The sequence below is a fragment of the Temnothorax nylanderi genome, unplaced genomic scaffold (genome assembly GCF_030848795.1).
Source record: "Temnothorax nylanderi isolate EJ_2023f unplaced genomic scaffold, tnyl_v1.0 TNYL_tig0084_pilon, whole genome shotgun sequence".
Classification (NCBI taxonomy): Eukaryota; Metazoa; Arthropoda; class Insecta; order Hymenoptera; family Formicidae; genus Temnothorax; species Temnothorax nylanderi.
In genome coordinates, this window is record NW_027249146.1 from 781,403 (window position 1) to 797,224 (window position 15,822).

The following is a 15,822-nucleotide window of genomic DNA, read 5'->3' on the forward strand; positions in this document are numbered from 1 at the left end:
CAAAACAGATGTGTATTCATAATGTATGTGTGTACACATGTTTATGTAACAGAAATAAGAATATTATTTTACTTGTCAATTTTGTTTTTATCCTTTTATTTGGGTTTTGTATAGGGCTATATTTAGTATATACTTATTTAAATATTTTATAAACAAGATATATTTTAACCATCATTACAGCTGTAACAAATACATAATATACAAATACTATAAATTTATATTATAGTTATAAAATGTTTCTTTCTATTATATTAATTGAATAACTATATCTATACAAAAAACTATATGGAAAAAGTAATTTTGTTAATAATAAAGAAAATAATGAACAAATGTAGAATAGATACATGGCAATAATAAAAAATATCAATTATCTATAGATACTCATTATTGCATAGAATATTTTTTAATTCAATACTTTTATTTCTAAATACTAATAAAATTATACCACAGCAAATCCAGGAGATATCGTATAATGCATTTTATGAAATATACATTGATTTTTATTTCAACTATTTATTTATACTTTTATTAAACTATTTTAATTATGAACTCTGTCATAACTTGATCAAAATATTTACTTGTTTGCTTGTGCTTGTATTATTACGACTAAAACAGTCGCAATAGACGTTATAAATTAAAAACAAAGACAGTGTGTAAGTTCTTCTTCTAAATATATGTGGCCAGTTGTGGTATATGTAATTACACAATAAATATAACGTACCGTATAAAGAAATTTGAAGCCAAACTGGAAAAATCCGATTCCGCAGAATCTAAGTGGTGCATGTACTATTTGTAATGAAAACTGTGAAATCTAAATTAACTGAATGCAATACTTATAATGTACATTTTGTTGGTTATTTATATTTGTTAAAATAATTTAATGTCTATTTTAAAACATTCCAATAAGCCTATTTTAAAACTTACGGTATCATGAATTCAACGTCACAAGTGAAATATGATAATCTATTTAGATATATATATATATGTATGGATTTTTATTTAAATTATTTTGTATGAACTCTGTCATAACTTGATCAAAATGCTTACTTATTTGCTCGTGCTTGTATTATTATAACTAAAACGGTCGCAATATTCGTTATAAACTAAAAACAAAGACAGTGTATAAGTTCTTCTTCTAAATATTTGTTACGAATGTGACAATTTGTGGTATGTAATTACACAATAAATATAACTTACCATATAAAGAAATTTGAAGCCAAATTGGAAAAATCCGATTCCGCAGAATCTAAGTGGTGCATGAACTATTTGTAATGAAAACTGTGAAATCTAAATTAATACAATGCAATACTTATAATGTACATTTTGGTGGTTATTTGTTAAAATTATTTAATGTCTACATTAACACATTCCAATTATCTAAAAAACTTATCTTAAAAACTTACGGTTTCATGAATTTCAACGTCACAAGTAAAATATGATAATTTATTTAATAAATCTGCCGTTGTCCTTGCCTAAAATTGTAATATTTTGAATTTAATTGAAGAAACTTTTAATTTAATTTTAAAACTGAAAATTAATAATAGTCAAATTTTTAATTGATTTATTTATTATAAGTAGAATTTAAATTGATGTTACGTTGAAATTAAATGTAAAATATATACCTTGATGGAGACTATTTCGCACAAATAATTAATGAGCAGGAATTTGTAAACATTATGAGAGAACCAAAGAAAGTACACAACGCCAGACATTATCCTAGATTTCACATAATTGTTGATCAGAATTGCGTAGAGAATTTCGCGCAAGTCAATCGCTATCATGCCAAAATAGTATGCCATTTTAAAAGTCATTTGCGTTCCAAATATTGAGTCTATTTCGTAGGATATTTTGCGCAGCTCCATATGCAGATGCCTGGATGTGTATACATGTATAATACATATAACGTTTCATTTTGTTTAGTAATATTAGTGCAGTTACAGTTGATGTAAATTTGAGTAATTTTTAGTAATATTAATATTTATAGTAGTACAATTTACGTAAATTTTCTTACATAACGATCCATATTATGCACTTGTTGCTTAGTGTTTTCGAACATCTGCGTTGGTACGGATATGTCACAGGATTTTCCCAAGCCTGTTTTATTTTTCGTTTATCATTTCTCATCAAGTTCTGAAGATGTTCATTAATTTGATCAAACTTTAATCCTGTGTATCTAAATATTAAGATAGTATGAAAAGGTAAATATGAAATTATTTGCAAAATAGCAGCATATTATATCAATATTTTTAAATAGATTTTGGAAATCATATAATTTATGCATACGACTACTCGAAAGAAAGTAATAGTAATTGTATTTAGAAAAATGTACCAATTCGAGAATACTTGCGGTAGTTAAATCACCAACAAAGTTTATATGAAAGCAGTAGTTTATTATAAAGATGTAACACATGGCTTTTGCAACATGACAGTCATATTTATTTTTTACGAATAATGCTGAACTGCAATTCGATAATGTGACTGCTGCGACCCATCCTAAGACAAACCATTGTGTTTTTTTACGTAGTTTGTCATAATCCGTCATTGTTCCCAGTTTAAGCAATGTGTTGTCAACAATATCGAGCTTTTTAAGACAGTTCCAGAATTTCTGTAACAAAGAATGTGAAGTAGTCAGATAATAATTATTTATCCAAAAATTTAAGACTTTATTTATGTTCTGTATCTAATAGCTGTTTGATATTTCAAGGACGTATGGAAGTTTTTTAATCTATTATTCTTGGACATTCAATTTAGATGATCATACATTCAATTTAAATTATGTTATTAAATATCTAAGAAAAGGAAATTTATCAGTGCGTGTTATATCAGTATATAAGAAATTCTTTTTTAGTAGTTTTTATTATTAAGCAGGCTTGTAACTTAATTAACTACAAATTATAAATTTTACAGACATTTTATATATTATAGTTGTGCAAATCAGTCTGAAAATGCTTATTAATAATAACTACTTATACTAACATTACCTTACCTTATCATGATATATACCAAACACGATTGACAGTAATGTCACAAAGATTTCTGCCCCACTGCAAATGCGATCTTCGATAGGATAAAACTTGTAAAAAGTAGATATCAATGTAGATGTTGAGAAGAAATAGTAAACCGACCAAACCAGCAGCATATATAAAATATTAAACAGTCTTGAACGTCCGGATAAATTAGCAATTCTTAAACCAAACACATAGCTGATCACTAAAAATGGCATTAAAATCATTCGAATACTTTTGGTCATTGCGCACATGATTTCTATTCCAAACTGAACTTTTGTTGACCAGGTTGAACAGGTGTTTGCAGAAGTTGGTTACGAGCGAATGGTAACGATAGTGGATCTTTGCAATTTCAGTTAAGGCACTTATGGATATTAAAGTAATCAGTCTATTACAGTTTATGTTTTATGATCTGTCGAAATAAGTCCAATGATGGACGTCTTGTTTTAACACAAAACAGATGTGTATTCATAATGTATGTGTGTACACATGTTTATATAACAGAAATAAGAATATTATTGTACTTGTCAATTTTGTTTTTTATCTTTTTATTTGGGTTTTGTATAGGGCTATATCTAGTATATACTTATTTAAATATTTTATTAAGCAAGATATATTTTAACCGTCATTACAGCTGTAACAAGTACATAACATACAAATACCATAAATTTATAGTTATAAAATGTTTCTTTCCATTATATTAATTGAATAACTATGACTATATAAAAAACTACATGGAAAAAGTAATTTTGTTAATAATAAAGAGAATAATGAACAAATGTAGAATAGATACATGGCAATAATAAAAAATATTAATTTATCTATAGATACTTATTATTGCATAAAATATTTGTAATTCAATATTTTTATTTCTAAATACTAATAAAATTATACCACAGCAAATCCAGGAGATATCGTATAATGCATTTTATGAAATATACATTGATTTTTATTTCAACTATTTATTTATACTTTTATTAAACTATTTTAATTATGAACTCTGTCATAACTTGATCGAAATGCTTACTTCTTTGCTCGTGCTTGTATAATTATAACTAAAACGGTCGCAATATTCGTTATAAACTAAAAACAAAGACAGTGTATAAGTTCTTCTTCTAAATATTTGTTACGAATGTGACAATTTGTGGTATGTAATTACACAATAAATATAACTTACCATATAAAGAAATTTGAAGCCAAATTGGAAAAATCCGATTCCGCAGAATCTAAGTGGTGCATGAACTATTTGTAATGAAAACTGTGAAATCTAAATTAATACAATGCAATACTTATAATGTACATTTTGTTAGTTATTTGTTAAAATTATTTAATGTCTATATTAAAACATTCCAATTTATCTTAAAAACGTATCTTAAAAACTTACGGTTTCATGAATTTCAACGTCACAAGTAAAATATGACAATTTATTTAATAAATCTGCTGTTGTCTTTGCCTAAAATTGTAATATTTTGAATTTAATTAAAGAAATTTTTAATTTAATTTTAACACTGGAAATTAATAACAGTCAAATTAACTGATTTATTTATTATAAGTAGAATTTAAATTGATGTTACGTTGAAATTAAATGTAAAATAAATACCTTGATGGAGACTATTTCGCACAAATAATTAATGAGCAGGAATTTGAAAACATTATGAGAGAACCAAAGAAAGTTTGCAACGGCAGACATTATCCTAGATTTCACATAATTGTTGATCAGAATTGCGTAGAGAATTTCGCGCAAGTCAATCGCTATCATGCCAAAATAGTATGCCATTTTAAAAGTCATTTGCGTTCCAAGTATTGAGTCTATTTCATAGGATATTTTGCGCAGCTCCAAATGCAGATGTCTGGATGTATATACATGTATAATACATATAACGTTTCATTTTGTGTATATTACTATTTGTAAATTATTTTTAGTAATATTACTGCAGTTACAATTGATGTAAATTTGAATAATTTTTAGTAATATTAATATTTAGCAGAACAATTTACGTAAATTTTCTTACATAACGATCCATATTATGCACTTGTCGCTTAGTGTTTTCGAACATCTGCGTTGGCGCGGATATGTCACAGTATTTTCCCAAGTCTGTTTTATTGTCCGTTTATTATTTCTCATTAAGTTCTGAAGATGTTCATTAATTTGATCAAACTTTAATCCTGTGTATCTAAATATTAAGATAGTATGAAAGTTAAATATGAAATTATTTGTGCAAATAGCAGCATATTATATCAATATTTTCAAATAGACTTCGGAAAGCATAATTTATGCATACGACTACTCGAAAGAAAGTAATAGTAATTGTATTTAGAAAAATGTACCAACTCGAGAATACTTGCGGTAGTTAAATCACCAACAAAGTTTATATGAAAGCAATAGTTTACTATAAAGATGTAACACATGGCTTTTGCAACATGACAGTCATATTTATCTTTTATGGCTAATGCTGCACTGCAATTCGTCAATGTGACTGCTGCGACCCATCCTAAGACAAACCATAGTGTTTTTTTACGTAGTTTGTCATAATCCGTCATTGTTCCCAGTTTAAGCAATGTGTTGTCAACAATATCGAGCTTTTTAAGACAGTTCCAGAATTTCTGTAACAAAGAATGTGAAGTAGTCAGATAATTATTATTTATCCAAAAATTTAAGACTTTATTTATGTTCTGTATCTAATAGCTGTTTGATATTTCAAGGACATATGGAAGTTTTTAAATCTATTATTCTTGGACATTCAATATAGATGATCATACATTTAATTTAAATTATGTTATTAAATATCTAAGAAAAGGAAATTTATCAGTACATGTTATATCAGTATATAGGAAATTCTTTTTTAGTAGTTTTTATTATTAAGTAGGCTTGTAACTTATTTAACTACAAATTATAAATTTTACAGACATTTTATATATTATAGTTGTGCAAATCGGTATGAAAATGTTTATTAATAATAACTACTTATACTAACATTATCTTACCTTATCATGATATATACCAAACACGATTGACAGTAATGTCACAAAGATTTCTGCCCAAATGCAAATGCGATCTTCGATTGGATAAAGCTTGTAAAAATTAGATATCAATGTAGATGTTGAGAAGAAATAGTAAACCGACCAAACCAGCAGCATATATAAAATATTAAACAGTCTTGAACGTCTGGATAAATTAGCAATTCTTAAACCAAACACATAGCTGATCACCAAAAATGGCATTAAAATCATTCGAATACTTTTGGTCATTGCACACATGATTTCTATTCCAAACTGAACTTTTGTTGACCAGGTTGAACAGGTGTTTGCAGAAGTTGGTTACGAATGGTAACGATAGTGGATCTTTGCAATTTCAATTAAGGCACTTATGGATATTAAAGTAATCAGTCTATTACAATTTATGTTTTATGATCTGTCGAAATAAGTCCAATGATGGACGTCTTGTTTTAACACAAAACAGATGTGTATTCATAATGTATGTGTGTACACATGTTTATATAACAGAAATGAGAATATTATTGTACTTGTCAATTTTGTTTTTTATCTTTTTATTTGGGTTTTGTATAGGGCTATATCTAGTATATACTTATTTAAATATTTTATTAAGCAAGATATATTTTAACCGTCATTACAGCTGTAACAAATACATAACATACAAATACCATAAATTTATAGTTATAAAATGTTTCTTTCCATTATATTAATTGAATAACTATATCTATATAAAAAACTACATGGAAAAAGTAATTTTGTTAATAATAAAGAGAATAATGAACAAATGTAGAATAGATACATGGCAATAATAAAATATATTAATTATCTATAGATACTCATTATTGCATAAAATATTTTTAATTCAATATTTTTATTTCTAATATAATTATACTAATACTAATATAATATACTAATACTAATATAATAATACTAATATAATTATGCCACAGCAAATCCAGGAGATATCGTATAATGCATTTTATGAAATATACATTGATTTTTATTTAAACTGTTTATTTATACTTTTATTAAACTATTTTTTATGAACTCTGTCATAATTTGATCAAAATGTTTGCCTATTTGGTTGTGCTTGTATTATTATAACTGAAATGGTCGCAATAGACGTTATAAACTAAAAATAAAGACAGTGTGTAAGTTCTTCTTCTAAATATTTGTTACGAAGTCTATTTGTAGTATGTAATTACACAATAAATGTAACGTACCGTAAGAAGAAATTTGAAGCCAAATTGGAAAAATCCGATTCCGCAAAATCTAAGTGGTCCATGAACTATTTGTAATGAAAACTGTGAAATCTAAATTAACATAATGCAATACTTATAATGTACATTTAGTTGGTTATTTATATTTGTTAAAATAATTTAATGTCTATTTTAAAACATTCCTACAAACTTATCTTAAAACTTACGGTTTCATGAATTTCAACGTCACAAGTGAAATATGATAATCTATTTAATAAATCTGCTGTTGCCCTTGCCTAAAATTGTATATTTTGATTGTAATTGAAGAAACTTTTAATTTAATTTTAACACTGGAAATTAATAACAGTCAAATTTTTAATTGATTTATTTGTTATAAGTAGAATTTAAATTGATGTTATGTAGAAATTATATGTAAAATGAATACCTTGGTGGAGACTATTTCGCAGAAATAATTAATGAGTAGGAATTTGAAAACATTATAAGAGAGCCAAACAAAATACACAGCGGCAGACATTATTCTAGATTTCATATAATTGTTGGTCAGAATTGTGTAGAGAATTCCTTGCAAGTCAAGTGCTATCATGCCAAAATAGTATGCCATTTTAAAAGTCATTTGCGTTCCAAATATTGAGTCGATTTCATAGGATATTTTGCGCAGCTCCAAATGCAGATGTCTGGATGTATACATGTACATATAACGTTTCATTTTGTGTACATTACTATTTGTAAATTGTTTTTATTAATATTACTGCAGTTACAATTGACGTATATTTGAGTAATTTTTAGTAATATCTATTAATATTTAGCAGTACAATTTACGTAAATTTTCTTACATAACGATCCATATTATGCACTTGTTGCTTAATGTTTTCGAACATCTGCGTTGGCGGGGATATGTCACAGGATTTTCCCAAGCCTGTTTTATTTTCCGTTTATTATTTCTCATTAAGTTCTGAAGATGTTCATTAATTTGATCAAACTTTAATCCTGTGTATCTAAATATTAAGAAAGTGTGGAAAGGTAAATATTTATTTGCAAATAACAGCATATCATATCAATATTTTCAAATAGACTTCGGAAATCATATAATTTATGCATACGACTACTCGAAAGAAAGTAATAGTAATTGTATTTAGAAAAATGTACCAACTCGAGAATACTTGCGGTAGTTAAATCACCAATAAAGTTTATATGTAAGCAGTAGTTTGTTATAAAGATGTAACACATGGCTTTTGCAACATTGCAGTTATATTTCTTTTTTACAAGTGATAGTGTATTGCAATTCGTTAATGTGACTATCGCAAACCATCCTAAGACAACCCATAGTGTTTTTTTACGTAGTTTGTCATAATCCGTCATTGTTCCAAGTTTAAGCAATGTGTTGTCAACAATATCGAACTTTTTAAGACAGTTCCAGAATTTCTGTAACAAAGAATGTGAAGTAGTCAGATAATTATTATTTATCCAAAAATTTAAGACTTTATTTATGTTCTGTATCTAATAGCTGTTTGGTATTTCAAGGACGTATGGAAGTTTTTTAATCTATTATTCTTGGACATTCAATTTAGATGATCATACATTCAATTTAAATTATGTTATTAGATATCTAAGAAAAGGAAATTTATCAGTACATGTTATATCAGTATATAGGAAATTCTTTTTAGTAGTTTTTATTATTAAGCAGGCTTGTAACTTATTTAACTACAAATTATAAATTTTACAGACATTTTATATATTATTGTTGTGCAAATCAGTATGAAAATGCTTATTAATAATAACTACTTATACTAACATTACCTTACCTTATCATGATATATACCAAACACGATTGACAGTAATGTCACAAAGATTTCTGCCCAACTGCAAATGCGTTGTTCGATGGAATAAAACTTGTATAAAGTAGACATCAATGTAGATGTTGAGAAGAAATAGTAAACCGACCAAACCAGCAGCATATATAAAATACCAAACAGTCTTGAACGTCTGGATAAATTAGCAATTCTTAAACCAAACACATAGCTGATCACTAAAAATGGCATTAAAATCATTCGAATACTTTTGGTCATTGCGCACATGATTTCTATTCCAAACTGAATTTTTGTTGACCAGGTGTTTGCAGAAGTTGGTTGCGAGCAAATGGTAACGATAGTGGATCTTTGCAATTTCAATTAAGGCACTTATAGATATTAAAGTAATCAGTCTATTATAATTTATGTTTTATGATCTATCGCAATAAGTCAGATGATGGACTACTTGTTTTAACATAAAACAGATGTGTATACATAATGTGTATGTGTACACATGTTTATGTAACAGAAATAAGAATATTATTGTTCTTGTCAACTTTATTTTTTATCTTTTTATTTGAGCTTTGTATAGGGCTATCTCTAGTATATACTTATTTAAATATTTTATTAAGCAAGATATATATTTTAACTATCATCCTGCATATACATATACAGTATATGCCGTATGATGTATCGACTGATGATAGATATACTATTTGTTTTAACAAGAAACATATATACTTGTGTAACAGAAATGTGAATGTTCTCGACTGCTTCGTATTTTATTTTTTATTTGCGTTTTATATTAGTATTAATATCTACTATCTACTATCAATTACTAGTTATATAAAATAATACTAGTTATATACATATAATATTTGTTTAAAGTCATTAAACAAGATAGATTTCAATCACAATTATTGCTATAACAAGTACATAATATACAAATACCATTATGTATTACCAAATATGCGCAATTATAAAATACTTCTGTTTATTACAATAGAAATTATATTATTTAAATAATTATATAAAGAAACTATATATGCAAAGAGTGAACAGATAAAGTTGATATAATTCTATAATAAAGAATTTATATTCTTACCTCTTATTATAGATAACATAATTTTAATTATTTTTTTAAATACAATTTTAAATTCAAAATTAAAAAATATTTTCTTAATACTAATATGAGTAATAACAAACCAAATACAGAAGTGACCATAAAATACATTTTCTGAAACATACTTTATGTAGGGATTTTTGTTTTAGGAACGTTGTCGTAATTTACGTGCGCTTGTAATATAATAACTAAGAGGGTCGCAATAGACATCACAAACTAAAAATAAAGACAGTGTAAGTTTGTTTTTTAAATATTTGTCAAATTTAACTACTTGTAATATAACTATATCATAAGTATAACGTACCCTGTGAAGAAACTTGAAGCCAAATTGGAAAAACCCGATTCCGCAGAATCTAAGTGGTGCATAAACTATTTGTAAGGAAAATTGTGAAATCTATATTAACAAAATGCATTACTTTTAATGCATATCTTGTTGATTTTTTATATTTACCCATTTACACGTTATTCAATATTTATTTTAATATATATAATATTCCAATGTATTTGTTTTAAGACTTACAATTTCACGAATTTCAGTGTCACAAGTGAAGCACGAAAATTTATTTAATAAATCTGCTGTTGCACTTGCCTGAAATTGTAATATGTTGAATATTATTATAGAAGCTTTTAATTTCATTTTAAAACTAATGACAATAATACTCAAATCTTAAATTGATTTATTTATCATAAACAAATTTTATACTGATATTTTCTAAAATAAGATTAAACATAAAATGAATACCTTAGTAGTGACTGTTTCGCATATGTAATTTATGAGCAGGAATTTGAAAACATTATGAGAAAGCCAGATAAAGTGTAGGGTAACCGCTATTATTCTATATTTCACATAATTGTTGATAAGGATTGGGTAAAGAATTTCGCGCAAATCAATCGCTATCCAAGCAAAATAGCATGCCATTTTGAACGTCATTTGTGTTCCAAATATTGAGTCTATTTCACGGAATATTTTGCGTAGCTCCAATTGAAGATGTCTGGACATGCATATATAAATATAAAGTTATATTCTTACTAGCAATATTACTGTAGTACAATTTATGTAAATTTTCTTACATAATAGTCCACATTATGCATTTGCTGCTTAGTGTTTTTGAAAAATTGCATTGGTGCGGATATGTCACAGAATTTTCCCAAGCCTGTTTTATTTTCCGTTTATTATTTTTCATCAAGTTCTGAAGATGTTCATTGATTTGATCAAACTTTAATCCTGTGTATCTAAATATTAAGAAAATAGATGGAAAATAAATTTGTTATTTGCAAATAGCAGCATATTGTATCAATATTTTCAAATAGACTTAGGAAATCATATAATTTATGCATGATAATTTAATTAAATTAATTTATGTATATGACTACTCGAGAAAGTATAATAGTTATTGTATTTAGAAAAATGTACCAACTCGAGAATACTTGCGGTAGTTAAATCACCAATGAAGTTTATATGAAAGCAGTAGTTTTTTATAAAGATGTAACACATGGCTTTTGCAGCATTATACAAGTTATATTCATCTTTTATGAATAATGCTGTACTGCAATTCGTTAATGTGACTATCGCAAACCATCCTAAGACAAGCCATAGTGTTTTCTTGCGTAGTTTATCATAATCTGTCATTGTTCCTAGTTTAAGCAATGTATTATCGACAATATCGAGTTTTTTCAGACAATTCTGGAATTTCTGTCACAGAAATGAAATGCAAAATAGACAAATAATTATTACTTATTCAAAAATTTGACGATTGTATTGAACATATCTAATAACATATTTTTTATATTTTAGGAACATATAAGAGTTCTTTAAATTGTTATTTTTATTTATATTTTTATATGGTTTGAGAAAATTATTTTATAAGATATTAAAAAAAAGTATCTAGCAATGCGTATTTATATGTGTGTGTGAAAGTTTTTGTGTTTTTATGGCAGTTCTTATTATTAAATAGGTATGAAATTTAATAAATTATAAATTATTAGCTTTATAGATATATATTTTTTAATTAGTGTTATTGTGTAAATATATGCACGAAATTGCTTATTATTAATGACTACTTATATCAATATTTCCTTACCTTATTATTACATATTCCAATTACGATTGTCAATGAGGTCGTAAGGATTTCTAGCCAATAGCAAATATGGTCTTCGATGGAGTGAACTTTATCAACAGAAGACATTATTATACATGTCGAGAAGAAATAGTAAGTTAACCAAACTAGCAACATATATAAGACACTAAGCCATAGTTTTACATGACTAGATAAATTGGCAATTCTTAAACCAAACACATAACTGATTATTAGAAGTGGCTCCAAAATTTTTCGAATACTCTTGGTCATTGCGCACACGATATCTATTCTAAACTGTACTTTTATTGACCTGTTGGTTGCACAAATTGTAACGAACGGTAACGATAGCAAACTCTACAATTTTCATTTGGCACTTATGGATATTAAAGCAATTAGTCTACTATAATGTATGCATCACTATTTATCGAACTAGACGGATGATGGATATGCCTTTGTTTTTATTCAATACAGATACGTTTATATAAGACAGAAATATAAATATTGTATTATTTTCATGTTTCTAATGTTTCGTATTTATATAATTCTATTGTGTATAATATACTGTCTCAAAATATTTTTATGATGTACGTGATAATATGAATATTAATAAGTATCAATGGTAGATTTGTTTTTAGGAACCATTATATTATTATTTTAAGTGGAATATGCATATATAAGAAATTACAGTTTTGCTTTTTATGTCTAAGGATTGTAGAGATATTATTCGATAAAACAATATAAAATTAGCTTTATTGAGAAAATAATTTTCATAAGCACGCATAATGGGTGAAGGAGAGAAAGAATCGATAAAATCGACATAAAAACATAGTGAAAAATTTTATGCTTTTATTTTATTGAATGTTTTGAAAATATGTGATAATTATTAATTTATAGTGCGTGTAAATTGTTGTCAAAAATATAGTTAACATTATATATTTATAAGAAATTATACTACTATATATTGTATATTACATTGCTTCTGATGCTTGCTTATTGAATATGTTTTGCACTGTATTAACCATATTTCTTAAAAATGTCTATTCATTTGTATGCGCTTGTATTAATATAACTACTACTGTCGTAAGAGATGTAGTGAACTGAAAGATAATTTATCTTTTTAGATATTTATGATGTATTTATTATTTTGTAATATATAATTATTTTGTACATATTACATACCCCGTGAAGGAATTTGAATCCAAATTGAAATAGACCAAGCCCGTAGAATCTGAGTGGCGATTGAGCCATTTGTAATAATAATTGCGATATCTGTTATATATTAGAATACAAAACAGATTAAAATAATAATAGTTTTTCTGTTTTCTAAATTAAATGTTTATTTTAATATTTATAAAATTTATATTAATACTTACATTTTCATTTATTTCGACATCGCACATAGAACATAATACTCTATTCGCAAAAGTTTTCGTTGCATTTGCCTAAAAGAGTCAAAATAAGTCAGAATTGTTTCTAATTTAAGAATGGTGAATGGTCTGATACCTTTGTGCTGACTTTTTCACACATATAATTAACGAAGAGGAGTTTCAAAACGTTATGGAAAAACCAAGTTATCTGAATACAGATGTTCATATTCTTAGTATTTATAAAATAATTCTTTATAAATATCAGATTAAAAAGTTCATGAAGATTCATCGCCATAAAGCCAAAATAACATCCCATTTTAAAAGTCGTCTGTATTCCGAATATCGTATCTATTTCACGAGATATTTTACATAATTCTAAGTGAAGATGCCTGCGTAAAGACGACATTTTAACTTTTGCTGTCCAATTTTGTTGTAGACTAAAATTATAAACATTTTCTTACATTGTGGTCCATATTATCTGTTTATTGCTAGAAGTTTTCGGAAGTGTGCATTGGGCCGGTGAATCTAATAGAGTATTTTCCCAAGCTCGCTTTATTGCTTGTTTGTTATTGCTTGCCAAATTTTGAAGATGTTTGTTAATTTCGTCAAATTGTAATCCTATGTATCTATATGTATGGAGAAGATTGAATAATAACGATTATTAATGTACATATAAAAAAACGCAGATATATTAAAAATTTTTTTTAAACTTTAAAAAACTAATTTTTTATGTATTATACAGGGTGATTCAAAAGGTTACTGCCAAACTTAAAGAGCGTATAGAGAGATCAAAATAGAGCAACTTTCGATTAGGAACCTATGTTCTTCGAAGTAATCTCGAGTCAGTACAGGCCTTTAAATGTATGGAGCTTGGAAAATATACTAATGAAATAATCGTAATTTTCTACTCTCCCTAGCTTTATTTTGCTTTTATTCAGATTTTGTTAAGGATTACACTAGCACACAAACTGAATTTACAAAAAATGTTTGAATTGGCGACCCCACACATTCAATGCAAGCATTTCGGCATCGTCGAACAGAACTCTGACGCACTCTCTCAAATATCCCAGGTATCTCACGTAATCCTTAACAAAATCTTAAAGAAAACAAAATAAAGCTAGTGGAAGAGTAGCAAATTGCGATTATTTCATTGGTATATTATCCGAGTTCCAAATATATTCGAAGACCTGTACTGACTTAAGATTACTTCGGAGAATACAAGTTTTTAATCAAAAGTTGTTCTATTTTGATCCCTCTATACGCTCCTTAAGTTTAGCAGTAATCTTTTGAATCACCCTGTATATTGTGTATAGCATAATAATTTTTTAGAATATATAATTTATGTTATATGTATATCTTATACAAAATATACACATACAATTCTGATATAGCAATGTTTATATATATAAGATACCAACCCAAGGATACTTGCAACAGTTAGATCGTCGATAAAATTAATATGAGAACAATAGTTTACTGCCATGGTGATACAAATAAGTATTAGAATATCATAATTATACTGATATTGTAGAAATAGGATATGCAGACAATTTATTAATGCGGCTGTCACAAACCATCCTACGACAAGCCATACTGTTTTTATATATAGCTGTCGATAATTTATTGTTGTTCCCAATCTTTCTAATGTGATGTCCACAATAGCAAGCTTCTTCAGACAATATCTAAATTTCTAAGCACAAAAATAAGGTATAAGATGTGTATGTAGATATCATTTTTAAAAGATATTTTTTATATTGTTTTAAGGAATAGTTTTACTATATTAAATGTAATAGTTTACTATATTATTGCCGAAAAGAGCCAATAATTTATATGATCTTAATTAATATGTAAGATATTTCACATGTTTTATAACTATTTCTTTTAGTAGTTTAATGTTGCAAAAAACTGTTAGCTTTATTTATCAATCAATGATTTACTTCAGAACTAAAATTATCTGAATACATCCGAGATAACATTTTTTAGTGATAAGATTATGTCAAATTTTTTCCTACCTTATCATAGTACATTCCAATTATAATTGATAATAACGTTATGAAAGTGTTTAGCCAATGGCAAATATGATGCCAGACTGAATAAATATTCATATAAAACGCTGCAATGGAATTCACATAATAGTAAGTCAACCACAATAGCAGTATGTATAAAAGACTGAGCCATGGTCTGGAGCGACCTGCCGGAAACTCGACAATTCTTAAACCAAGCACGAAATTGATTATCAGGAGAGGCG

At 26.7% G+C, this 15,822-nt stretch overlaps 4 protein-coding genes across 4 annotated transcripts; all 4 read right to left on the reverse strand.

The window, feature by feature from the left end:
* Nucleotides 1-471: 471 nt before the first annotated feature.
* On the reverse strand, nt 472-3,642 carry LOC139774661 (uncharacterized). Its single transcript, XM_071710076.1, has 7 exons — nt 2,987-3,642; nt 2,330-2,605; nt 2,012-2,173; nt 1,623-1,872; nt 1,404-1,472; nt 1,198-1,287; nt 472-1,103 (listed from the first exon to the last, which is right to left on the reverse strand). Exons 3-7 carry the CDS (start codon nt 2,122-2,124, stop codon nt 1,044-1,046), a joined length of 582 nt encoding a protein of 193 aa, XP_071566177.1. The 5' UTR covers nt 2,125-2,173; nt 2,330-2,605; nt 2,987-3,642; the 3' UTR covers nt 472-1,043.
* Nucleotides 3,643-3,952: 310 nt separating this feature from the next.
* Nucleotides 3,953-6,556, reverse strand: LOC139774665 (uncharacterized). The gene is made up of 7 exons (XM_071710083.1): nt 5,991-6,556; nt 5,338-5,609; nt 5,018-5,179; nt 4,606-4,855; nt 4,390-4,458; nt 4,183-4,272; nt 3,953-4,088 (listed from the first exon to the last, which is right to left on the reverse strand). Exons 1-7 carry the CDS (start codon nt 6,261-6,263, stop codon nt 4,029-4,031), a joined length of 1,176 nt encoding a protein of 391 aa, XP_071566184.1. The 5' UTR covers nt 6,264-6,556; the 3' UTR covers nt 3,953-4,028.
* A 393-nt stretch (nt 6,557-6,949) lies between these two features.
* On the reverse strand, nt 6,950-12,718 carry LOC139774662 (uncharacterized). Its single transcript, XM_071710077.1, has 13 exons — nt 12,211-12,718; nt 11,548-11,822; nt 11,201-11,362; nt 10,872-11,121; nt 10,650-10,718; nt 10,434-10,498; nt 9,022-9,079; nt 8,370-8,641; nt 8,053-8,214; nt 7,644-7,893; nt 7,426-7,494; nt 7,223-7,312; nt 6,950-7,131 (listed from the first exon to the last, which is right to left on the reverse strand). The coding sequence occupies exons 1-13, from the start codon at nt 12,475-12,477 to the stop codon at nt 7,063-7,065; spliced, it is 2,058 nt and encodes a 685-aa protein (XP_071566178.1). The 5' UTR covers nt 12,478-12,718; the 3' UTR covers nt 6,950-7,062.
* Nucleotides 12,719-13,124: 406 nt separating this feature from the next.
* On the reverse strand, nt 13,125-15,798 carry LOC139774663 (uncharacterized). The gene is made up of 7 exons (XM_071710078.1): nt 15,587-15,798; nt 14,993-15,264; nt 14,036-14,200; nt 13,711-13,963; nt 13,581-13,649; nt 13,387-13,476; nt 13,125-13,304 (listed from the first exon to the last, which is right to left on the reverse strand). Exons 1-7 carry the CDS (start codon nt 15,677-15,679, stop codon nt 13,245-13,247), a joined length of 1,002 nt encoding a protein of 333 aa, XP_071566179.1. The 5' UTR covers nt 15,680-15,798; the 3' UTR covers nt 13,125-13,244.
* Nucleotides 15,799-15,822: the final 24 nt, after the last annotated feature.

Bases quoted from the DNA above. Each gene is read 5' to 3' on its own strand.
- LOC139774661 (XM_071710076.1), bottom strand. From the start codon at position 2,124: ATGAGAAATGATAAACGAAAAATAAAACAGGCTTGGGAAAATCCTGTG. The intron at 1,873-2,011 runs GTAAGAAAATTT...ATACACATCCAG, and splicing joins TGCATAATATGGATCGTTAT to GCATCTGCATATGGAGCTGC. The intron at 1,288-1,403 runs GTAAGTTTTTAA...GTATTAATTTAG, and splicing joins ACGTTGAAATTCATGAAACC to ATTTCACAGTTTTCATTACA.
- LOC139774665 (XM_071710083.1), bottom strand. From the start codon at position 6,263: ATGTGTGCAATGACCAAAAGTATTCGAATGATTTTAATGCCATTTTTG. The intron at 4,856-5,017 runs GTAAGAAAATTT...ATATACATCCAG, and splicing joins TGCATAATATGGATCGTTAT to ACATCTGCATTTGGAGCTGC. The intron at 4,089-4,182 runs GTAAGTTATATT...CTTTGTTTTTAG, and splicing joins GCTTCAAATTTCTTTATATG to TTTATAACGAATATTGCGAC.
- LOC139774662 (XM_071710077.1), bottom strand. From the start codon at position 12,477: ATGACCAAGAGTATTCGAAAAATTTTGGAGCCACTTCTAATAATCAGT. The intron at 11,823-12,210 runs GTAAGGAAATAT...TTTCTGTGACAG, and splicing joins TTGGAATATGTAATAATAAG to AAATTCCAGAATTGTCTGAA. The intron at 10,719-10,871 runs GTATTCATTTTA...TTACAATTTCAG, and splicing joins GCGAAACAGTCACTACTAAG to GCAAGTGCAACAGCAGATTT.
- LOC139774663 (XM_071710078.1), bottom strand. From the start codon at position 15,679: ATGAATATTTATTCAGTCTGGCATCATATTTGCCATTGGCTAAACACT. The intron at 15,265-15,586 runs GTAGGAAAAAAT...TTTTGTGCTTAG, and splicing joins TTGGAATGTACTATGATAAG to AAATTTAGATATTGTCTGAA. The intron at 13,305-13,386 runs GTATGTAATATG...ATTATCTTTCAG, and splicing joins GATTCAAATTCCTTCACGGG to TTCACTACATCTCTTACGAC.